The sequence below is a fragment of the Sorex araneus genome, chromosome 1 (genome assembly GCF_027595985.1).
Source record: "Sorex araneus isolate mSorAra2 chromosome 1, mSorAra2.pri, whole genome shotgun sequence".
Classification (NCBI taxonomy): domain Eukaryota; kingdom Metazoa; phylum Chordata; class Mammalia; order Eulipotyphla; family Soricidae; genus Sorex; species Sorex araneus.
Window position 1 is genome coordinate 218,353,033 of NC_073302.1, and position 15,782 is coordinate 218,368,814.

The window sequence follows — 15,782 nt, forward strand, 5'->3', positions numbered from 1 at the left end:
TTGATGAAGTCTGACCATCTTGTAGGTGGGCGGCCTATTTTGACATACTGTGGAATCTAGTCAGTAACATCTCTAGTCCAGCGGTCATGTCTAAATTGCAGTACGTGTCTGGCCCAGGGGTAGAGCACATGTTTCACATGTATGAGATTTGGGGTACATTTCTAGCATCTGACTTTCTAGCTCCCTCTCCATCCAAAGAAAATTTTATCACACACCTTTGCATTCTTCAAGTTTTGAAGTCCTATTTTCTTTCCAAGCTTCAGTTTTTACATTCTGTTCATTGTTGCTTTATGTGATTTTATTTTCTTACTCTTTTTTTTTTTTGGTAGGGGGATGGTGGCACACCCATCAGTGCTCAGGGCTTACTCCTGTCTCTAAACTCAGGGATCATTCCTGGGCTCTTGGGCTCAGGAAACCATCTGAGGTGCAGGGGACCACACCAGAATAGACTGTCTGCAAGGCAGGTGCCTTCGTCTCTCTCCAGAGAGGGAATTTTTATTTATGAGCTTATTGATCTTTTGAATTTTGCTATAGATCCTTGATTTTTTTCCGAGTTTTTTTTGGTATCAGCTTGACTTGCTTATCTGTCTTTTCTTCCACCTTCTTGAGTTTCTATATTATAGCAAATTTAAATGTTCTTTCTGTGAGGATAATATACTTTTTCATCATGTAGAAAAATGTTTTTGAAGTTGGATTCTGAAAAGTCTTTTTTCCCCATGGTGTTGCTATATTCCCTTCAGGTCTGAAGTTGTCATATGTTATATTTTTCACTGTGCTCATTTTGCTACTTTAAATTCCTATTATTCATTTTTCTATTTGAATAATATCTTGGAGCATGTAGGTACGTTTTGTTTTCCAGCAGGTGACTCTGTGTGTATAATATTTGATTAGATTAAGTTAGATTGTCTCTTTGTGAGCAGGTGTGTGAGGGCTCTTTTGTGGATTCTTGTAGGTACGGATTTTGGTTTTGCAATTGCTGTCAGTGAGAAGTCCAGCATTTGTTGAGACTTTCCCAGAGAGTTTGTGTTCATGCTTGGCTTCTGTCCCACCTCTCCTTGCTCCCAGCTCTCAGACTGGCAGTCTTTCTACTGTTGGTGCACTTGTTAGATGAAGCCAACACTCACACTGAGGGATAAAAATGGGGTACTGCAATCAAGAGTATTTTTTTTGTGGGAGGATCTTGTAGTGACAGAATGATTTTCTTGCGCCTGGTTGACCCAGGTTCAATCTCTGGCACATCATATGATCCCCTGAGCCCTCCAGGAATGATCCCTGAGTGTAGAGTCAGAAACAAGTCCTGAGAACAGCCAGATGTGAGCCCCCAAAACACAGACACACAAAGAGAGTTCTTTGTTTTTCTCCTTAATGAAATCCTAGTCTATGTGGAGTGAGTCAACATTGCAGGCTTCACTTAGGTCAAGGACATGACCTCTCTACTATTTGAACTCTCCCCTCCCCATGGGACCTGGCTGTTCTAGTTGCTCAGCCATGTGTAAGCTCTGTTCTGGATTTCAGCTTCCATTATATCTCTCTGCACCCATCTCCTTTCAAATAAAGTATGAATTTCCTTAGCAGCCTCTTAATTTCAGACTGTGTATCTCTCCAAGGTTCAAGGTGCCTCTATGTCCTTTTAAGCTTGGGGCTCTCTCATGACCCTGAATTTTGGATGAATTCTTACTTGTCCTGGCAAGGAACGACTGTTTGCCATGTTGGTCTAAAATTGCTTCAATGTTGACAACTTTTAAACCTCTTTGACCCTGATTTTTATCATTTTTTCAATGAGAATAATAGAATGTACTATAATAGAATAGAACGAGTGCTCTAAATAGATCTGCAGTAACTGAACCACATTTCCTATATTAATATTTCTTATGGAAAATCTCATATTGCTAATAGAGAGAATGGAAAACTTTCAAGCCCACGGTTTGCTGATACAATCGCCACTGTCCCCCCACCCCCTTACTGTGATAAACAGTTTTTAATTTGTCCCTTCCTTGAGAGCTACACTCTGGTGACCCCCTACTTATGACACAGATATGTACTCACCAGTGCAAAAACACACTCACATGTATGCCAGCAGGTCAGATTCTGTCTGAAGCCATGCTGTGCCATTCTTCATGATGGAGTTCCCAGGTCTCTCGCTCGTACTTAGAACTTGATCTCTTGTGTAAAATAATTTCTCCAGAGATGAGATGTCACCTGATGTTCTTGACATGGAGTTAAGGGTTATAAATACTATTGGTATTGCAGTAGTTTGTGTCAGTAGTTTTTGTTAGAAGAGTTAAAATGGTGACAATTACCATTGTTTTTGTACTTGAGTCAGATATCAAGAACATGCTGATATTAGGCAAAAAACCAACAGTGCTCCTGGGAACCAGTGACCTAAAGTTTCTAAAAGAATGAAGGATAAAAGTATAGTGAAATCGGGCTGGAGAGATAGCACAGCGGATAGGGCATTTGCCTTGCACACGGCCAGCCTGGGTTCGATTCCCAGCATCCAATATGGTCCCTTGAGCACCGCCAGGAGTAATTCCTGAGTGCATGAGCCAAGAATAACCCCTGTGCATCGATCACCGGGTGTGACCCAAAAAGCAAAAAAAAAAAAAAAAAAGTATAGAGAAACAGTCAAAGAACATACCTGTCTCTATTTGTCTCTTCAACTAGCCAGTAACAGAAAGTCATATTTGTTCAATATCAGATATACTGCACAAGGCATGCAAGAATATAACATTCATTTCATTTAGTCAGGTAAAGCTGCATAATCAGTCTTTCATAACTGGAGTCTTAAAATATGTGATACTTTAAAAGCTTCCAAGAAAAGCAACATTTGTTAACTTTGTTCCAGAACAAATTTATTCAATAAACATTTGTGGAACATTATATCATGACAATAGAATCTGACTAGTCTAAGTGCAGTTGTTTCTATTTTTTCTGCATGAAAGGTTAATTTAACTTTTGTAGGTTTTGATTTTTCATCTGCTGCTATTATATGCATAACTTTATCCAATAATCAGATGATGGGGACTTTCATCAGAGTCTATACTGATGATGCTGATGACATGATTTGCTGAGCAAGGGTACTCACAAAAGGCAGATGTGAAAAGTTAAAGGACCCATCAGCATTTCTCTGCCTTTATTAACTGTAAGTGAAAATGTGGTGATTCGAGAACATTTTTAGTGGAAAATGAACTTTACACAGACCATACTCCACTGGTCATAAAATCAATCAGTCCTTGGGCGAATTTTAGGATACATTTCTCTAGACTCATATGGCAATTCTAGAGAGCATATTCTGTAACTGCAGAAAAATCAAAGTAAAAAAGAATTTCTTTTGTATGTTTTTACATAATGGTTCTCTGACAGATTCTCCAAAGTGAGACTAAATAACTACCTGTAACACTTTCGGAGACCCTCCTTCTCCCAGTTGGTTGAGCACTTGTTTCCACTATATTTGGAAGCCCCTCTTGTCCACAGTGCAATGGGAATTACTGGTATCATGGACAAAGCTTTGTAGTAAATCCACTCATTTTTCTTATTCGTCCTACTTTTCCTATAGACTTAGCTAATTCCCCAGTATTGTATTGTTTAAAGAATAGTTTAATCAAGAATTCTTAAAAATAATTCAGGAGCAAGGTAGTTTTCCCCCTGTTCTATATAGAAGATAAATGGTATGTGTTTATTTATAACACTGGTAAACTTTGTGAGTATACTTTCCATATGAGTCAAAGGCCCCTAAATTGTTATTTACAGTAAATTTTCAGATATGAATCATAGTAGTGGTTTAATCAATTTCTCTACAAAAGTGGAAAATTCCCTACTCATTGATTAATAAAAATTATAGTTAGATATTTACCGGTGAGGTCTTTTAAAACGTCTGTAGTTTATACTTATATAAAATCAAATGCAGATTGGAAGTGTATTCTAAAAAGTTAATCATAGGAAGTTAGTGTTTAAGTCATAGTATGGAGAGATAGACAATGTAAAGATTAAGTATAAATGCAAACATGTTAACACACAAAACCGCATTGCAATTTTAATTGACAAAAGTTCAAACAGATGCAACATAGTAATTAAAATTAATTATTAAGTGGAAGTTTGAACAAGAATAATTTCTATGCTTAAATACATAATTAGTTTTATTACTGGCCTTTGTTTACATATAAAATAATTTGAACAATTAAAAAGCTTTGTCAAAAGTTGAAGTTGGATCCCCATAGATTGCATTACTAGTAAACAAAATTTTCTAGGGTAGCATAAGACAAAAAATTTACTTTAATCCACTTTTATACAATTATAGCCTTGATGAATAAATGTATATGAATTTTATAACAATATTTTATAGTATTTATGAATATAAAATAGAATTATATTATATTATAATAAAATAAAATACTAAGAATGAAATAGGAAGGAATTTAACAAAAATATACAAAACTTAAATTATAAAGCATTGCTGAAAGAAATTAAATATATAAATTAAAATATACAGCATCCTCATGGATAAGAAGGTATAAGAACCTTAAAACATTAGTATTTTCCAAATTAACCTGCAGACTCAATTACATTCCTATCAGAATTATATATTAATTTATTTGTAAAAATTAAAACACAAATTCTAATATTCACATGGAATTGTAAGGAATCTGGAATAGCAAAACTATGCTGAAAAAATTAGAATAAAATAAGAGAGGTTTCATAATTTCAATAGTACTACAAGTTGACAATAGTGAAACAGTATAGTAAAATCATAAGGATAGTCATATACAAATAAAATGGAATTAAAAGTCTAAAATAAGCACATATATACATCTGTGTTGGGCTGACAAGGATGCCAAAATCTTTTGGTTGGAAAAGAGTAATTTTTTGCACAAACCATGCAGAGCAACTATTTAACCAATCACTAAACAGTAAAGTTGGGACCTTATATCATTGGATATTCAATAACTAACTCAAGATACATCAAAGGTCTAAATATGAGAACTGACATTATAAAAGTTTTTCAAGCAATATTTAGATAAATATTAATGAGTGGAGGAAAAGGTTCTTTGTTATGATGTCAAAAATAGAACCCATAAAAGAAAATTTGGTTATCATTAAAATAAAAAAAAACTTTGTGCTTAACGAAATACCTTCAATTAGGCAAACATTCAACAGAGTAAGAATAGAGCTAGAGAAACAGGAATATGTTATATATCTGATAAGGCATTTGTATTAATATATAAAGGACTTTTAAACTTAAATAATTCAGGCATACTTTAATTAAGAGTGGGAAAATAATCCAAATATATCTTTCTTCAAGGAACTTATAGAAATGGCTAGTAGCACATTAAAAGATGCTGAACACCATCATTCTACCTGAGAAGTGCAAATAAAAAGTAGCATTAGTAAGAGTGTGAAGAAATTCAAATTACTCGCTGTAGTACATAACCCAGTATCTTCTAGAAAAATCCCAAGAGAAACAAAAGCATAAGTTTGCACAAAACCTTACAGATAAAACATTCATAACAGCAGTATTCATAAGGTGAATGGTAGAAACAACAGAAATAGCTATACACATGATTAAATCAGTAATAATAGAATGCCACTCCACCATAAAACAAAATAAAGTACTAATACATGGTACAATATAAATGTAGTTGAAAACAGGCCAAGTGAAAGAACTTGGTAACAAATCTATGAGAGCACTTATATATTCCAATTCAGACTAGTAAATATAATAATAGAAAGAAAATTACTGGTTACATTTTGGCTATGTGTGTGTATGTGTGTGTGTGTGTGTGTAGTTGGGAAGAGGAATGGTGATAACTAAAGGGTATAGGACTTAATTTCTGAGGTGATTATTTAAAATTGATTATGAGGATAACTGATACATATACAATATACTTATTATAAAAATTTACACTTTAAATAAGTTAATTTTATCATACATATAGTATAGTGCTATTGTGTATATATAGCAACAAAGTGCTGTTATTCTTCCAGTGTTAAGAATAATAAGATTTATTGATTAAAAATAAAATATTCAACTTTATAAAAATGGGACAAAACTAATTCCAATTGATCAACCTGTCTTGCTTTAGAAACTAATATTTTTAATTAATCATCTCAATATTTAAACCATTGAGTGAACTTTCGAAAGGTTTTCTTTTTTATCTTTAAAAGAATGCCTCTTTAGCTGTGTAGAGCAAATATGATGATTTGTACATTATTTTATATCCCTACTTCAAGAGAATTTTGTCATCACAAATTCCTTTCTACACAGAATTATTTAATAGATTCTAATTGTACCCAAGATAAAGACCAACTTTTAAATAAATATTGATGAGTTTTGAGGATTTACATAGACATTTCTTATTCTCTACAACCAAACTTGATCAGGTGCTTCTTTTGATGTTTTTCCAGAGACATTATGCTTATGCTGAATCATTATTTCCAGAAGATTAAGTTTTGGGGGACTTTAAAAAATTTTCAATCAATGACTTTTACTTTTTTTTATTATTACTTTACTATTTTATTTCAGGCATATGTCACAATATCTTTGACAAAATGTTTAATGCTCATTGTTTCAAAGGGTAGGTAAATAAATGTAGATACAAATACCTCAATGCATCACTATTTAAGTAACTTTATTCTCAATATGGAATTAAAAACTCTTTTCTATATTTCTTATTCTTATTTAAAAAATATGCACTTCAGCAGCATCAGCCTAATGATGCCTTCAGACTTCCAGATACCCCAAAATTGCTGCTGTGCTTTGGCCAGACCCCAATAACTTGGGGCCAAGCTTACCAAGAATTAAACGCCAAAAGTTAGTTATGTCGGAGACACGCCTACTAACCACCTCTGGGTAAGCTATATAAGCTCACTTGTTGGCCTTATTTCAGAGTGCCATAAATCTCAAAAGAGTTCAAAAGATGCAGTTAAGGCCTGTAGCACAGAGGTAGGCTGGAACCCATGACTAAGAGCCCCAGGCTTGCTTGGATCAGGACTCGGCCTCCTCCCCCCAGGTCCCCAGTTTTCCAGTAGCTTGGAAGCCACACCCACTAACTGCCTTTGGCGCCATGTAATATCATCAATGGCCAAGACCCAGAGACTATAAACTAAAGCTCCTGGGAGAGAGCACTGCAGAATGCCCTGACCCTGCACCAGGCTGTCTTCACTGGGGTGCCTCGGAGGAGTGAGGATTGAGTTTTCCTCCCTGCCCTAAGCAGAACACCAGCAGCCGAAAACCTCCAGAACCCAATGAACACCGTCATGCCCAAGGCCACTCTCCACATGCTGACGAGCCTCATCCAAGAGGGCACGAGCCTCACCCAAAACAGGATGAAACTCACCAGAGAACAGACCAGCAGAAAAATCTAAAAACGTGGAAACCCATGACTGAGATCTCCATGCCTGCTTGGATCGGGAGTGGGCCTCCTTCTCACAGGTCCCCAGTTTTCCAGAAGCTTAGCAATCACACCCACAAACTGCCCCTGGCGCCATGTAATCTCATCAATGGCTAAGACCCAGAGACTATAAACTAAAACTCGGGGAAGATAATGACACAGAATTTCCTGGACATTATATTCTATTCATAACAAGCAATACAAAACAAAATGTCTAGCATTGCCTTTTGAGGAGGTTTGAGTGGTGGTGAGACTGGTGTTGAAATATTGAAAGTAACCAAAGTAGAGAGAGAGCATGGGGGAAATTGTCTGCCACACAAACAGGGGAAGGGTTGGGACAGTGTGTTTGGGGGAACACTAGGGATTTTGGTGGTAGAAAGTGGCACTGGTGAAGGGGTGGGTGTTTGATGATTATATGACCAAAGCTCAAACATGAAAGTTTTGTAGCTGTATCTCATGGTAATCAAAAAAAAAAGGGGGGAAATAATAATAAAATAATAAAATAAAGTTAACATTCAGAATAGAATAAAAAAGTAATGTGGATTTAATGCCCAAATCAATCAACTTAACCAATGGCTGAATAAATTGCAGTACTCCTACATTATTAAAGAAAAAAATATGCACTTCACTTAACAAAATTAAATCTCACAATGCTTGTTGGATAATGGAGTACACAAAATCCAGTTTACGCATTTACTAGTAAATACCAGTTGAACAGAGAATATTGTTTCTAATCTCTTGCAGTTTAAAGCATAGATGAGATTTTCTTGACTTGGTTTTGTGAGTGCACTAAAAAGTGTATTTCTTCCGATTAACCTCACTGTTGTCCACAGAGACAAAATATACTTGATGAAGAGGGAGATTTAAAAACTTAAAGCAAATTTAAAAGTTAAGAGAAAAATTAAAAACTAGATCATGTTAAAAACATTTCAACTTCATGCTTGACAAAATGGCAACTTTAAATATGATTGCATTCTAGTTTTTTACACTGCCATATTTTCTCAGATAATCAAAATATTGAGATCCTATATGTTGTATTGAGATTAGTAAAAATTATAGCTCATATAGATGTTCTTGGTACAGTTTCTTCCAAATAAAAACCTCAGAAACAATTTTGGCTAACATGTCCACTCTACATTATCACTCAATCAATAGTTTTTGGTGTGTGTACTAAGTTGCTTTATTTAATGCATATATATTCTCATATCACTACAGTTTTATTATTCTAGTTAATTGCTTATACCAATGAATTGCATTGCTTATACCCCCCAAGTTATTTTTTTATTGTGCACTGCTAAGTCTCAGTAGCATTGTAGACAACCATTTTGATTGTACCAGTTTCAAATTTAGTGAATATTCTTCAGAAAATAGAGTGGGCAGATAACAATAAAAAATTTGATGGATATAACAATTTGGGTGACTGCATAAAATTTTGTTGAATGAAAAACACTAATCTTCAAAGATGACATACTATGTGATTCCATTTATATAAAATCTTGAAATTATACAATTTTTAAAGTTTAGAATAAATTTGTGGTTATAGAATTGGAGGAACACTAAAAGAAGGATATAACTATTAAAAAGTCAACACCATTTATCTTTGGTAATGTAAATGTCCTGTATCTTGACTAAGGTTGTGGATGAACAAACTTATACATGCAATAAAATTGCATAGAAATAACAAACACACACTAGAGCTCAGCCATGCAAGTACTGATAAAACTGGAAATATGAGTGAGACTGGGGAAATTATACTGATGTCAATATTCTGTAATGTTGTACTATTACTTTGAAAACCTTTTTTATTGGTTTCTATAAGTAAGTAACAGAGAATTTTGACATCACTTCTTATAATTGCATATAAATTTATGTTAATCTAAATTTTATGTTTAATTTAAATAATTAGATTAAAGAAAATTCACATTTTCTGAATATTTGAAGGCACCTTACACATTTCTACATGTCCATATTTAATCTTATTAAATACTTCTAATTTTAGAAAGAGTTTTGGAATAAAGGAATTCAGTATGTTAGAGAGAGTGAAGGCATTTCAATTCAAACATTCAAATATCAGCAAATAAGTTTTAAAAGGGTAAATAATTCAACTTATGATCATACCACAACAACATGGAAATATATCAGTTTCCTCCCTTCACATATCACAAGGTATTTTCATTCCAAATGCTGAAGCAACACACTGAATTATTTCCTTAGAATAAGTTAAATCTCTCTTTGGTACACTGAAGTTATAGGAGGTTGTTGATGCAGGTCACCATCACCTTTGATTCCCAGATAGGGAAAACCAGTTTGTTATCTGCAGGCATAGGAACATATAATGATTAAGAAAAAAAAAGGGAGAGGAGACTAATTACACCCGATGGAAACTATAGAAACAGAATAGTAGGAATTAATCAAAATTCCTAACTAAAGAAAAAATTTCAAAGAAGTAAAATTTGGTTCATTCGTGAAGGTTGAAAGAGCAGTATTTGCAAATTATGGAAAGAGAATTATTACATTAGACAACTAAAAATAGGCAGAATAATTGGTTTGGTGTGTGCAAGGACACAATGCTGAGAGATGATCCTTGTATCACACTGTGGGGGAATTTTATTCAGATCATGACGTAGAATTTTCATAGAATCATAAGGAAAATAGAGCACCCTGATTGTTATAAACAGAGGAAAAATGTTCCCTTTTATAAATTCCATGCTGTAACTCAACTACACCCAATTCCTTGTGTGTCAGTAAGTAGCTTTTCAGTTAAGAATTTTCTTGGATGGAGGCTAATGATTTTGCTATATACATTTACTAGTTTGAGAATACCCCCTGATCCCCTGTTAGATGAAAAACAAATTGCTAAATTACAGTTACAATGATATATCCTGCATAAGACAATTAAAATGGACTCACATATGCATGCATATTTCTATATTGACACATATTCAAAGGTAAGGAAAAATGTGGGGGAAAACTCATTATTACCAGTTATTCCATTAGGAGACTGTGAATCAAGGAGAGATGACAAGTTCTAGTTGAACCATACAAATACATTTTGTGTGGTTTAATATATGTTTTCCTATGAAAATAAGATGACAAATGCGTAAATTTAATGGAATAGAGACACTCTGGGAAAGTACTGTCCAATAGACTTGACTTGCAAGTTACAAATGCAACTCACAGTTGTATTTTAAAATTTCTTTATCACTATATAAAAAGTAAAAATATATCATAAAATTAGTTAAATTTATATATTTTAACCTAATGCACGCTAAATATTGTCATTTCAACATGTCATCAATATAAATATTAATGGATATCATGTGATTTTCATACTAAATCTATAAAATGCTGTGTACTTTACAGTGCATCTTAATTCAGATTTTTCACATTTCAAATGCTAGTAACAAAATGTGGATAACAGCATTTATTATAGATAGTCCAGCTCCAGAGGAAACTAATGGCTTTGCCATCAGTGAATTTGAACAGAAGGAACAACATTCTTTTGTCAGCTCAGTGACAAGACATTCATGGTTCATGGTTTGGATCTTGACTTAGTTTTTCTTATTTTTTGCACCTCCATGATTTTTCTGTTGAGAGCCTTAATATTATTTAATACATTTTATCATTACCACTGTACTTATAAAATTATCTCAAAGTTTATAACTGAAGTGAAGATGATGTACAGTGTATTTTTAGAAAACAGTAAGAAGCCAGCTTTCTAAAAAAATATCTGTGAACACAAATTTTTAGGGAAAGAAGGTGATATGATGTTTATTCTGAATTTTAGCTACATTTTAACTATGCATATTTAGCCGAGTTTTAACTATAAATATCTTCTACCGAGGAGAAAGCAAAACACAGAATTTTACCCAAAAGTGAAAGTCATTAAAAAGACATTTATAATCCAATTTCTCATCTGACTATCAAGAGTAAAAATGTTTTTCTCTAAGTTCCAACTCAACCATGAAGTAGTTAGGTACATTTAGATGCTTATCATAAATACTTTGATATTCAATTTTTAAGGTTATTTGTGGGGAAGGTTATTTAATTCAGCTATGAAAATATTTTAAAGTCTTGTGACAACACTATATAAACAAAATTCACTTCAACATATAGAAGTTGAATTTGAAGAAAACCAGAAACATTGAGTTTCTGTACTCTGTAGTCTATGGCAGTTCTGAGTTTTGGAGAATATAAGAAATAATACAATAAAGCCAAACTGAAAATTTAATTTTCCTTTGTTCGGGGCCACTCCTGGCCATTTTCAGGGCTTATTCCTGACTCTGCATAAAGGGTTCACTCCTGGAGGGGTTTGGAGGACCATATAGGATTCTGCATATCCAACAACGATTGGCTGTATGCAAGGCAAGAACCCTACCCTCTGTAATATTGCTCCAACACCAGTAAGGGCAATTGGAAGCCACCCTAAAAGCCTCCATCCTTGTCGGAGAGCCCGGCAAGCTACCGAGAGTACCCTGCCCGCACGGCAGAGCCTGGCAAGCTACCCCTGGTGTATTCGATATGCCAAAAACAGTCACAACAATGGGCCTCACATGCCTGACACCGAAAGAGCCCCCTATACGGCAGTGTTATATATTTTACACAGATATAACTCATTTCTGATGAATGATTAGATACATCTTTATAACATACTTTCTTGTAAATAGCTTTTCCAAAATATATCTAAGGCAAATGTTGTGGATCTAGTGCAAGTCATATAAAACTTAAATAAAAAGTTCTAGATATTTTTCCATCCTACCTGGCAATAAATTGATAAATAAAGTTAGCAAGGGTATAACACATAAGGAAATTTAAAAAAATAAAAGTATGTCACACTTCTCTTTACTGTTTAGGAATTTATGTTGATTGAAATAAGTATTTAAATAGAAATAAATTCCAAATTACTCATTTAGGACACTGTTACTCATTTAAAAGACTCATAAAAAGACACTATTGCTTTACCTGAAATCTTGTCCTGCTTTTCCTAATTTTCTCCAACTGTTCATATCCATTAATACTATATAATATCACTAGTATTTAGACTAATACTGGATTTTAGGACATGTGCTACTAACTATGGTCGAAAAAAGTGTGTGTCAGTAATATCTAACAAGTATCATTTCTGGGTTACTGAAACGCAGGCTGTCACTAGTTTTCAATAAATCCCTCTTTTACAGGCTCACCTGTAAAACAACAGCGCCCTAGCTCATGATATAATGAAGCCTTCTGAAAAAACATTTTGTTTGTAATGTTCTTTGCTGTTTGAAAGAGCAGACAAAAAATTGAAATTAAATTCTGATAAATTATATATGGTTGATATATATGTATATATGCATATATATTATATATAATATCTATTACTAATTGTAAAAAAAGCAAATAGAAGAAGCAAAAATGCCCTTAAAATATGCAGAATACTCAGGGGTACTTAAAATGAGTCTACAATTTTCTAAGCATGTCTTACTTTGAACAACTTGAGTATTTTATTATTCCCAAGGCTGATTTGGATTGCTAACATATTTGAGATTGAATGTGGGCTTGAGATTCAAGTTGGTCTTGAAGCAATAAACACATTCATTAGGACAACGAGTTTCTAAAGCCTACCCAGGCCATTACTAAATCTCAAAATAAACCAGGTTAAAGGGTTAGGAGCAGCTGAGTGCTTCTGATTTTTCTGAAAATTGAAATCTAATATTTTAAGTTGAATTCTGAGATCTTTGCCAAATTTATATTTAAAATGCAATATTCTCTATGATGCAATTAAGGGCTGGAGAATCTAAACCAGTGATGTTTAATTTTGCACATTTTTCTTGCTTTTAAAGGACACAAATTTACAGTTGATCAAATCCATTTTCTTTTAAAGTACAGCATTTCAGAAGTGGCAACACTAACCCCTGTGAGGTGGGTTGTGTTCTGTGTCAGGAAGCTAGCGTGATGCAGTAGTTAAGGGCCTCACCTGAACAACACATTAGAGTATCATCATTAGTTGCCAACCTTAATCTGCTTAGTGCATAACTCAGATTCCTCAAGAGATTAAGAAAAGAAAAGACATCAGACGGTTGTTAAGAGTAGTACATTGGTGCTAAAACATGCAGCACGAAGAAAATGGGTGAACCTTGTTACTGTACTATTACTACATTTTTGATGTATGATAATCAGAAGCCTGGGTTCTGTAATACCATGCAATTTTTTTTCAGTGCTAGTGCATATGAATTTTATGGTTAAAGGAGGTAATTTTTGAGGTAAAACAAGAAGCAGTCTTTAAAAATGTATTTATTTTAAATAAATGCTAATTGAATGCAGTGAAGAAGCTTATTTCCATAGTAGCTTAAATAGACACATAGGTAAATCATTAAAAGAAAATTGACCGTATGTTATTTTTGTTAAAAAAAATATCTTCCTTGAAATGGTTCAGTGGATGAGTGTAATAAAAGTTAAATTACATTGGAAACAATAGAAGATACAAACCATCAAGTATGCTGGCCCCATGGAGAAAACCATGTATCTACTACTACAATCAATGAAGTGATTTTAATTTTAATTAAATATATTCTAGGCGCTAAGGGAAAGAGAAAGAAACTACTATGTTTTTAAGTTCTTTTGAATTGGCAACAAATATTGCACAGATTGAAATTAGAATTTAATTTTTCTTAGATTTAGATTGCTAAAGTTAATGTATTATCATCAGAATAACACAGCCATCTCCCCTCACTTATGGTGTTTAGTCTAATATATTATTATTACTTTCACATTAAAATCTTTAGCCACTTTTTTGAAATTTGATTCATTCATAAAGCCTCACATACTGATTAACATTTAAACCTGAAAAATGTAACTTTAAAAAACTTGAAATACAACTATTTTTTGCACAGTGTTGTTAAAATGTGTTCTTCATCAAATTTTATTAAGACAAAGTATTTCTTTTACTTACTGAAGAAAAGCTCTGGGCAAACTAAAATCTGACTTGCATTTTAAAAATGAATTTAATAATGTCTACATAAGAAGGTCCATTTGTTCTAATTGTGTACTATATTTACATGTTCTTATGACATAATTTGGTAGTATGTTTTAACACCAAACTCTAGGGTTGGTGAAAGATTCTTGAAGAGTAACCATCTCTAGGATCCCCCTCTCCCCATAAATCAAGAAAAGCTCTAATATTTTGACTACATTTTTTGCATATAAAAATATCTATAATTGGAGCCAACTTCCACATGAAATAAATAACATGTTTTAATTGAAAAAGATACCTAAAAACTTCCTGTGGATTATTGCAACAATACAAGAATACAAGGTGCATTTATTTGTTAACAAAAACAAAAACAAAAATACTCTGTAAAACACATTGTGACAGTAAAAGCGGCTACAAAACATGGGCTGATGGTAGCCTTCGCCTTTTAGACAGTTACAAGTTAATATATCACAGTTGATGACTGCTAGAAAGTGGAATTTTGCATCTGCTAAGGAACTTTTAAACAGCTCCCCCTACCCAGAGAGCTATGGAAAATATGTATATGTGCGGTAAAATGCTTCCTCCTTCAAGTATCACAATCTTGTGGTCACATAATCTTCTTGGGTGACTGTGTCATAGTCTATACTAGAGTCCTCGTCCTTTGCATGCTTCTCCTTTGGTATGATAGGAACCGTGTCCTCCACCACCACCTTCTCTGATGAGAACGCACACATTCTCTTGCCTACCTGCAATCCCAGGGTGTCCGTATTCCTTTCTCGGTGGTCTACTAAGACACATTGTTCACTGAGCCCCGGGATGCTCAAGTCACCCCGTGAAGCTAATCCTCCAGATTCCAGTTGGATATTTCTCTCCAGTGGTCCTTCAGCCCGTTGACGAGAAACCTCTTCTGAAACAGAGAAGATTTGGTTTGCATTTTGCTCGGCAGCGGTTTGTTTCGATCGTCTATGAAATAACCCGAAGTTTTTGATATCGGTTACAAAATTCACTTTTCTCTGCTTCTCTCGAGTGGGCTCCTGCACCACCAGGGCGGAGCCATTGCTTATGTTAAGTCTTTCCGAGGCGATCGCTGCAGATCGCGGGTGGATCAGCGTGGTTAAATCAAAAAGGCTGAAGTTCTTTTTCTTGGCCTTGCTACTACCTTCGTTATCACTCTTTTCATCGGAGTCGGCTGAATTAGAAGACTCCTTCGCGGACTGCACTGTGGGCAGTTTGCTTCCTCTTAGTAAGCCCAGAACTTCGAAGCGGAAGCTAGATATGTCTTGCTTTAGTTCCTAAGTGAAATTGAAAATAAAAAGGAGAGAGAAAGAAAGAAAGAAAAAGGAGGAATGAGTGTCTTCACCATCCCCAGGACGCACCATTTGCTCTGTTCATACCCGGGTCTGACTTTTCCTCGTTTTGTACAGTGAGGATTCTGCTCTGTC

At 34.2% G+C, this 15,782-nt stretch overlaps 1 protein-coding gene across 6 annotated transcripts in view; it reads right to left on the reverse strand.

Moving 5' to 3' along the window:
• Window positions 1-8,492: 8,492 nt before the first annotated feature.
• The window catches only part of TRPC4 (transient receptor potential cation channel subfamily C member 4), a 250,640-nt gene continuing 243,350 nt past the window's right edge, over window positions 8,493-15,782 (reverse strand). For 4 of the 6 annotated variants that reach the window (XM_055120153.1, XM_055120161.1, XM_004619554.2 and 1 more), the window contains exon 11: window positions 8,493-15,632. In XM_055120153.1, the coding sequence (XP_054976128.1) occupies window positions 14,934-15,632 (699 nt within the window). In that variant the 3' untranslated portion in view covers window positions 8,493-14,933. The remainder of the gene's footprint in view (window positions 15,633-15,782) is intronic. The other 2 variants (XM_055120178.1, XM_004619557.2) reach the window with 1 other exon arrangement.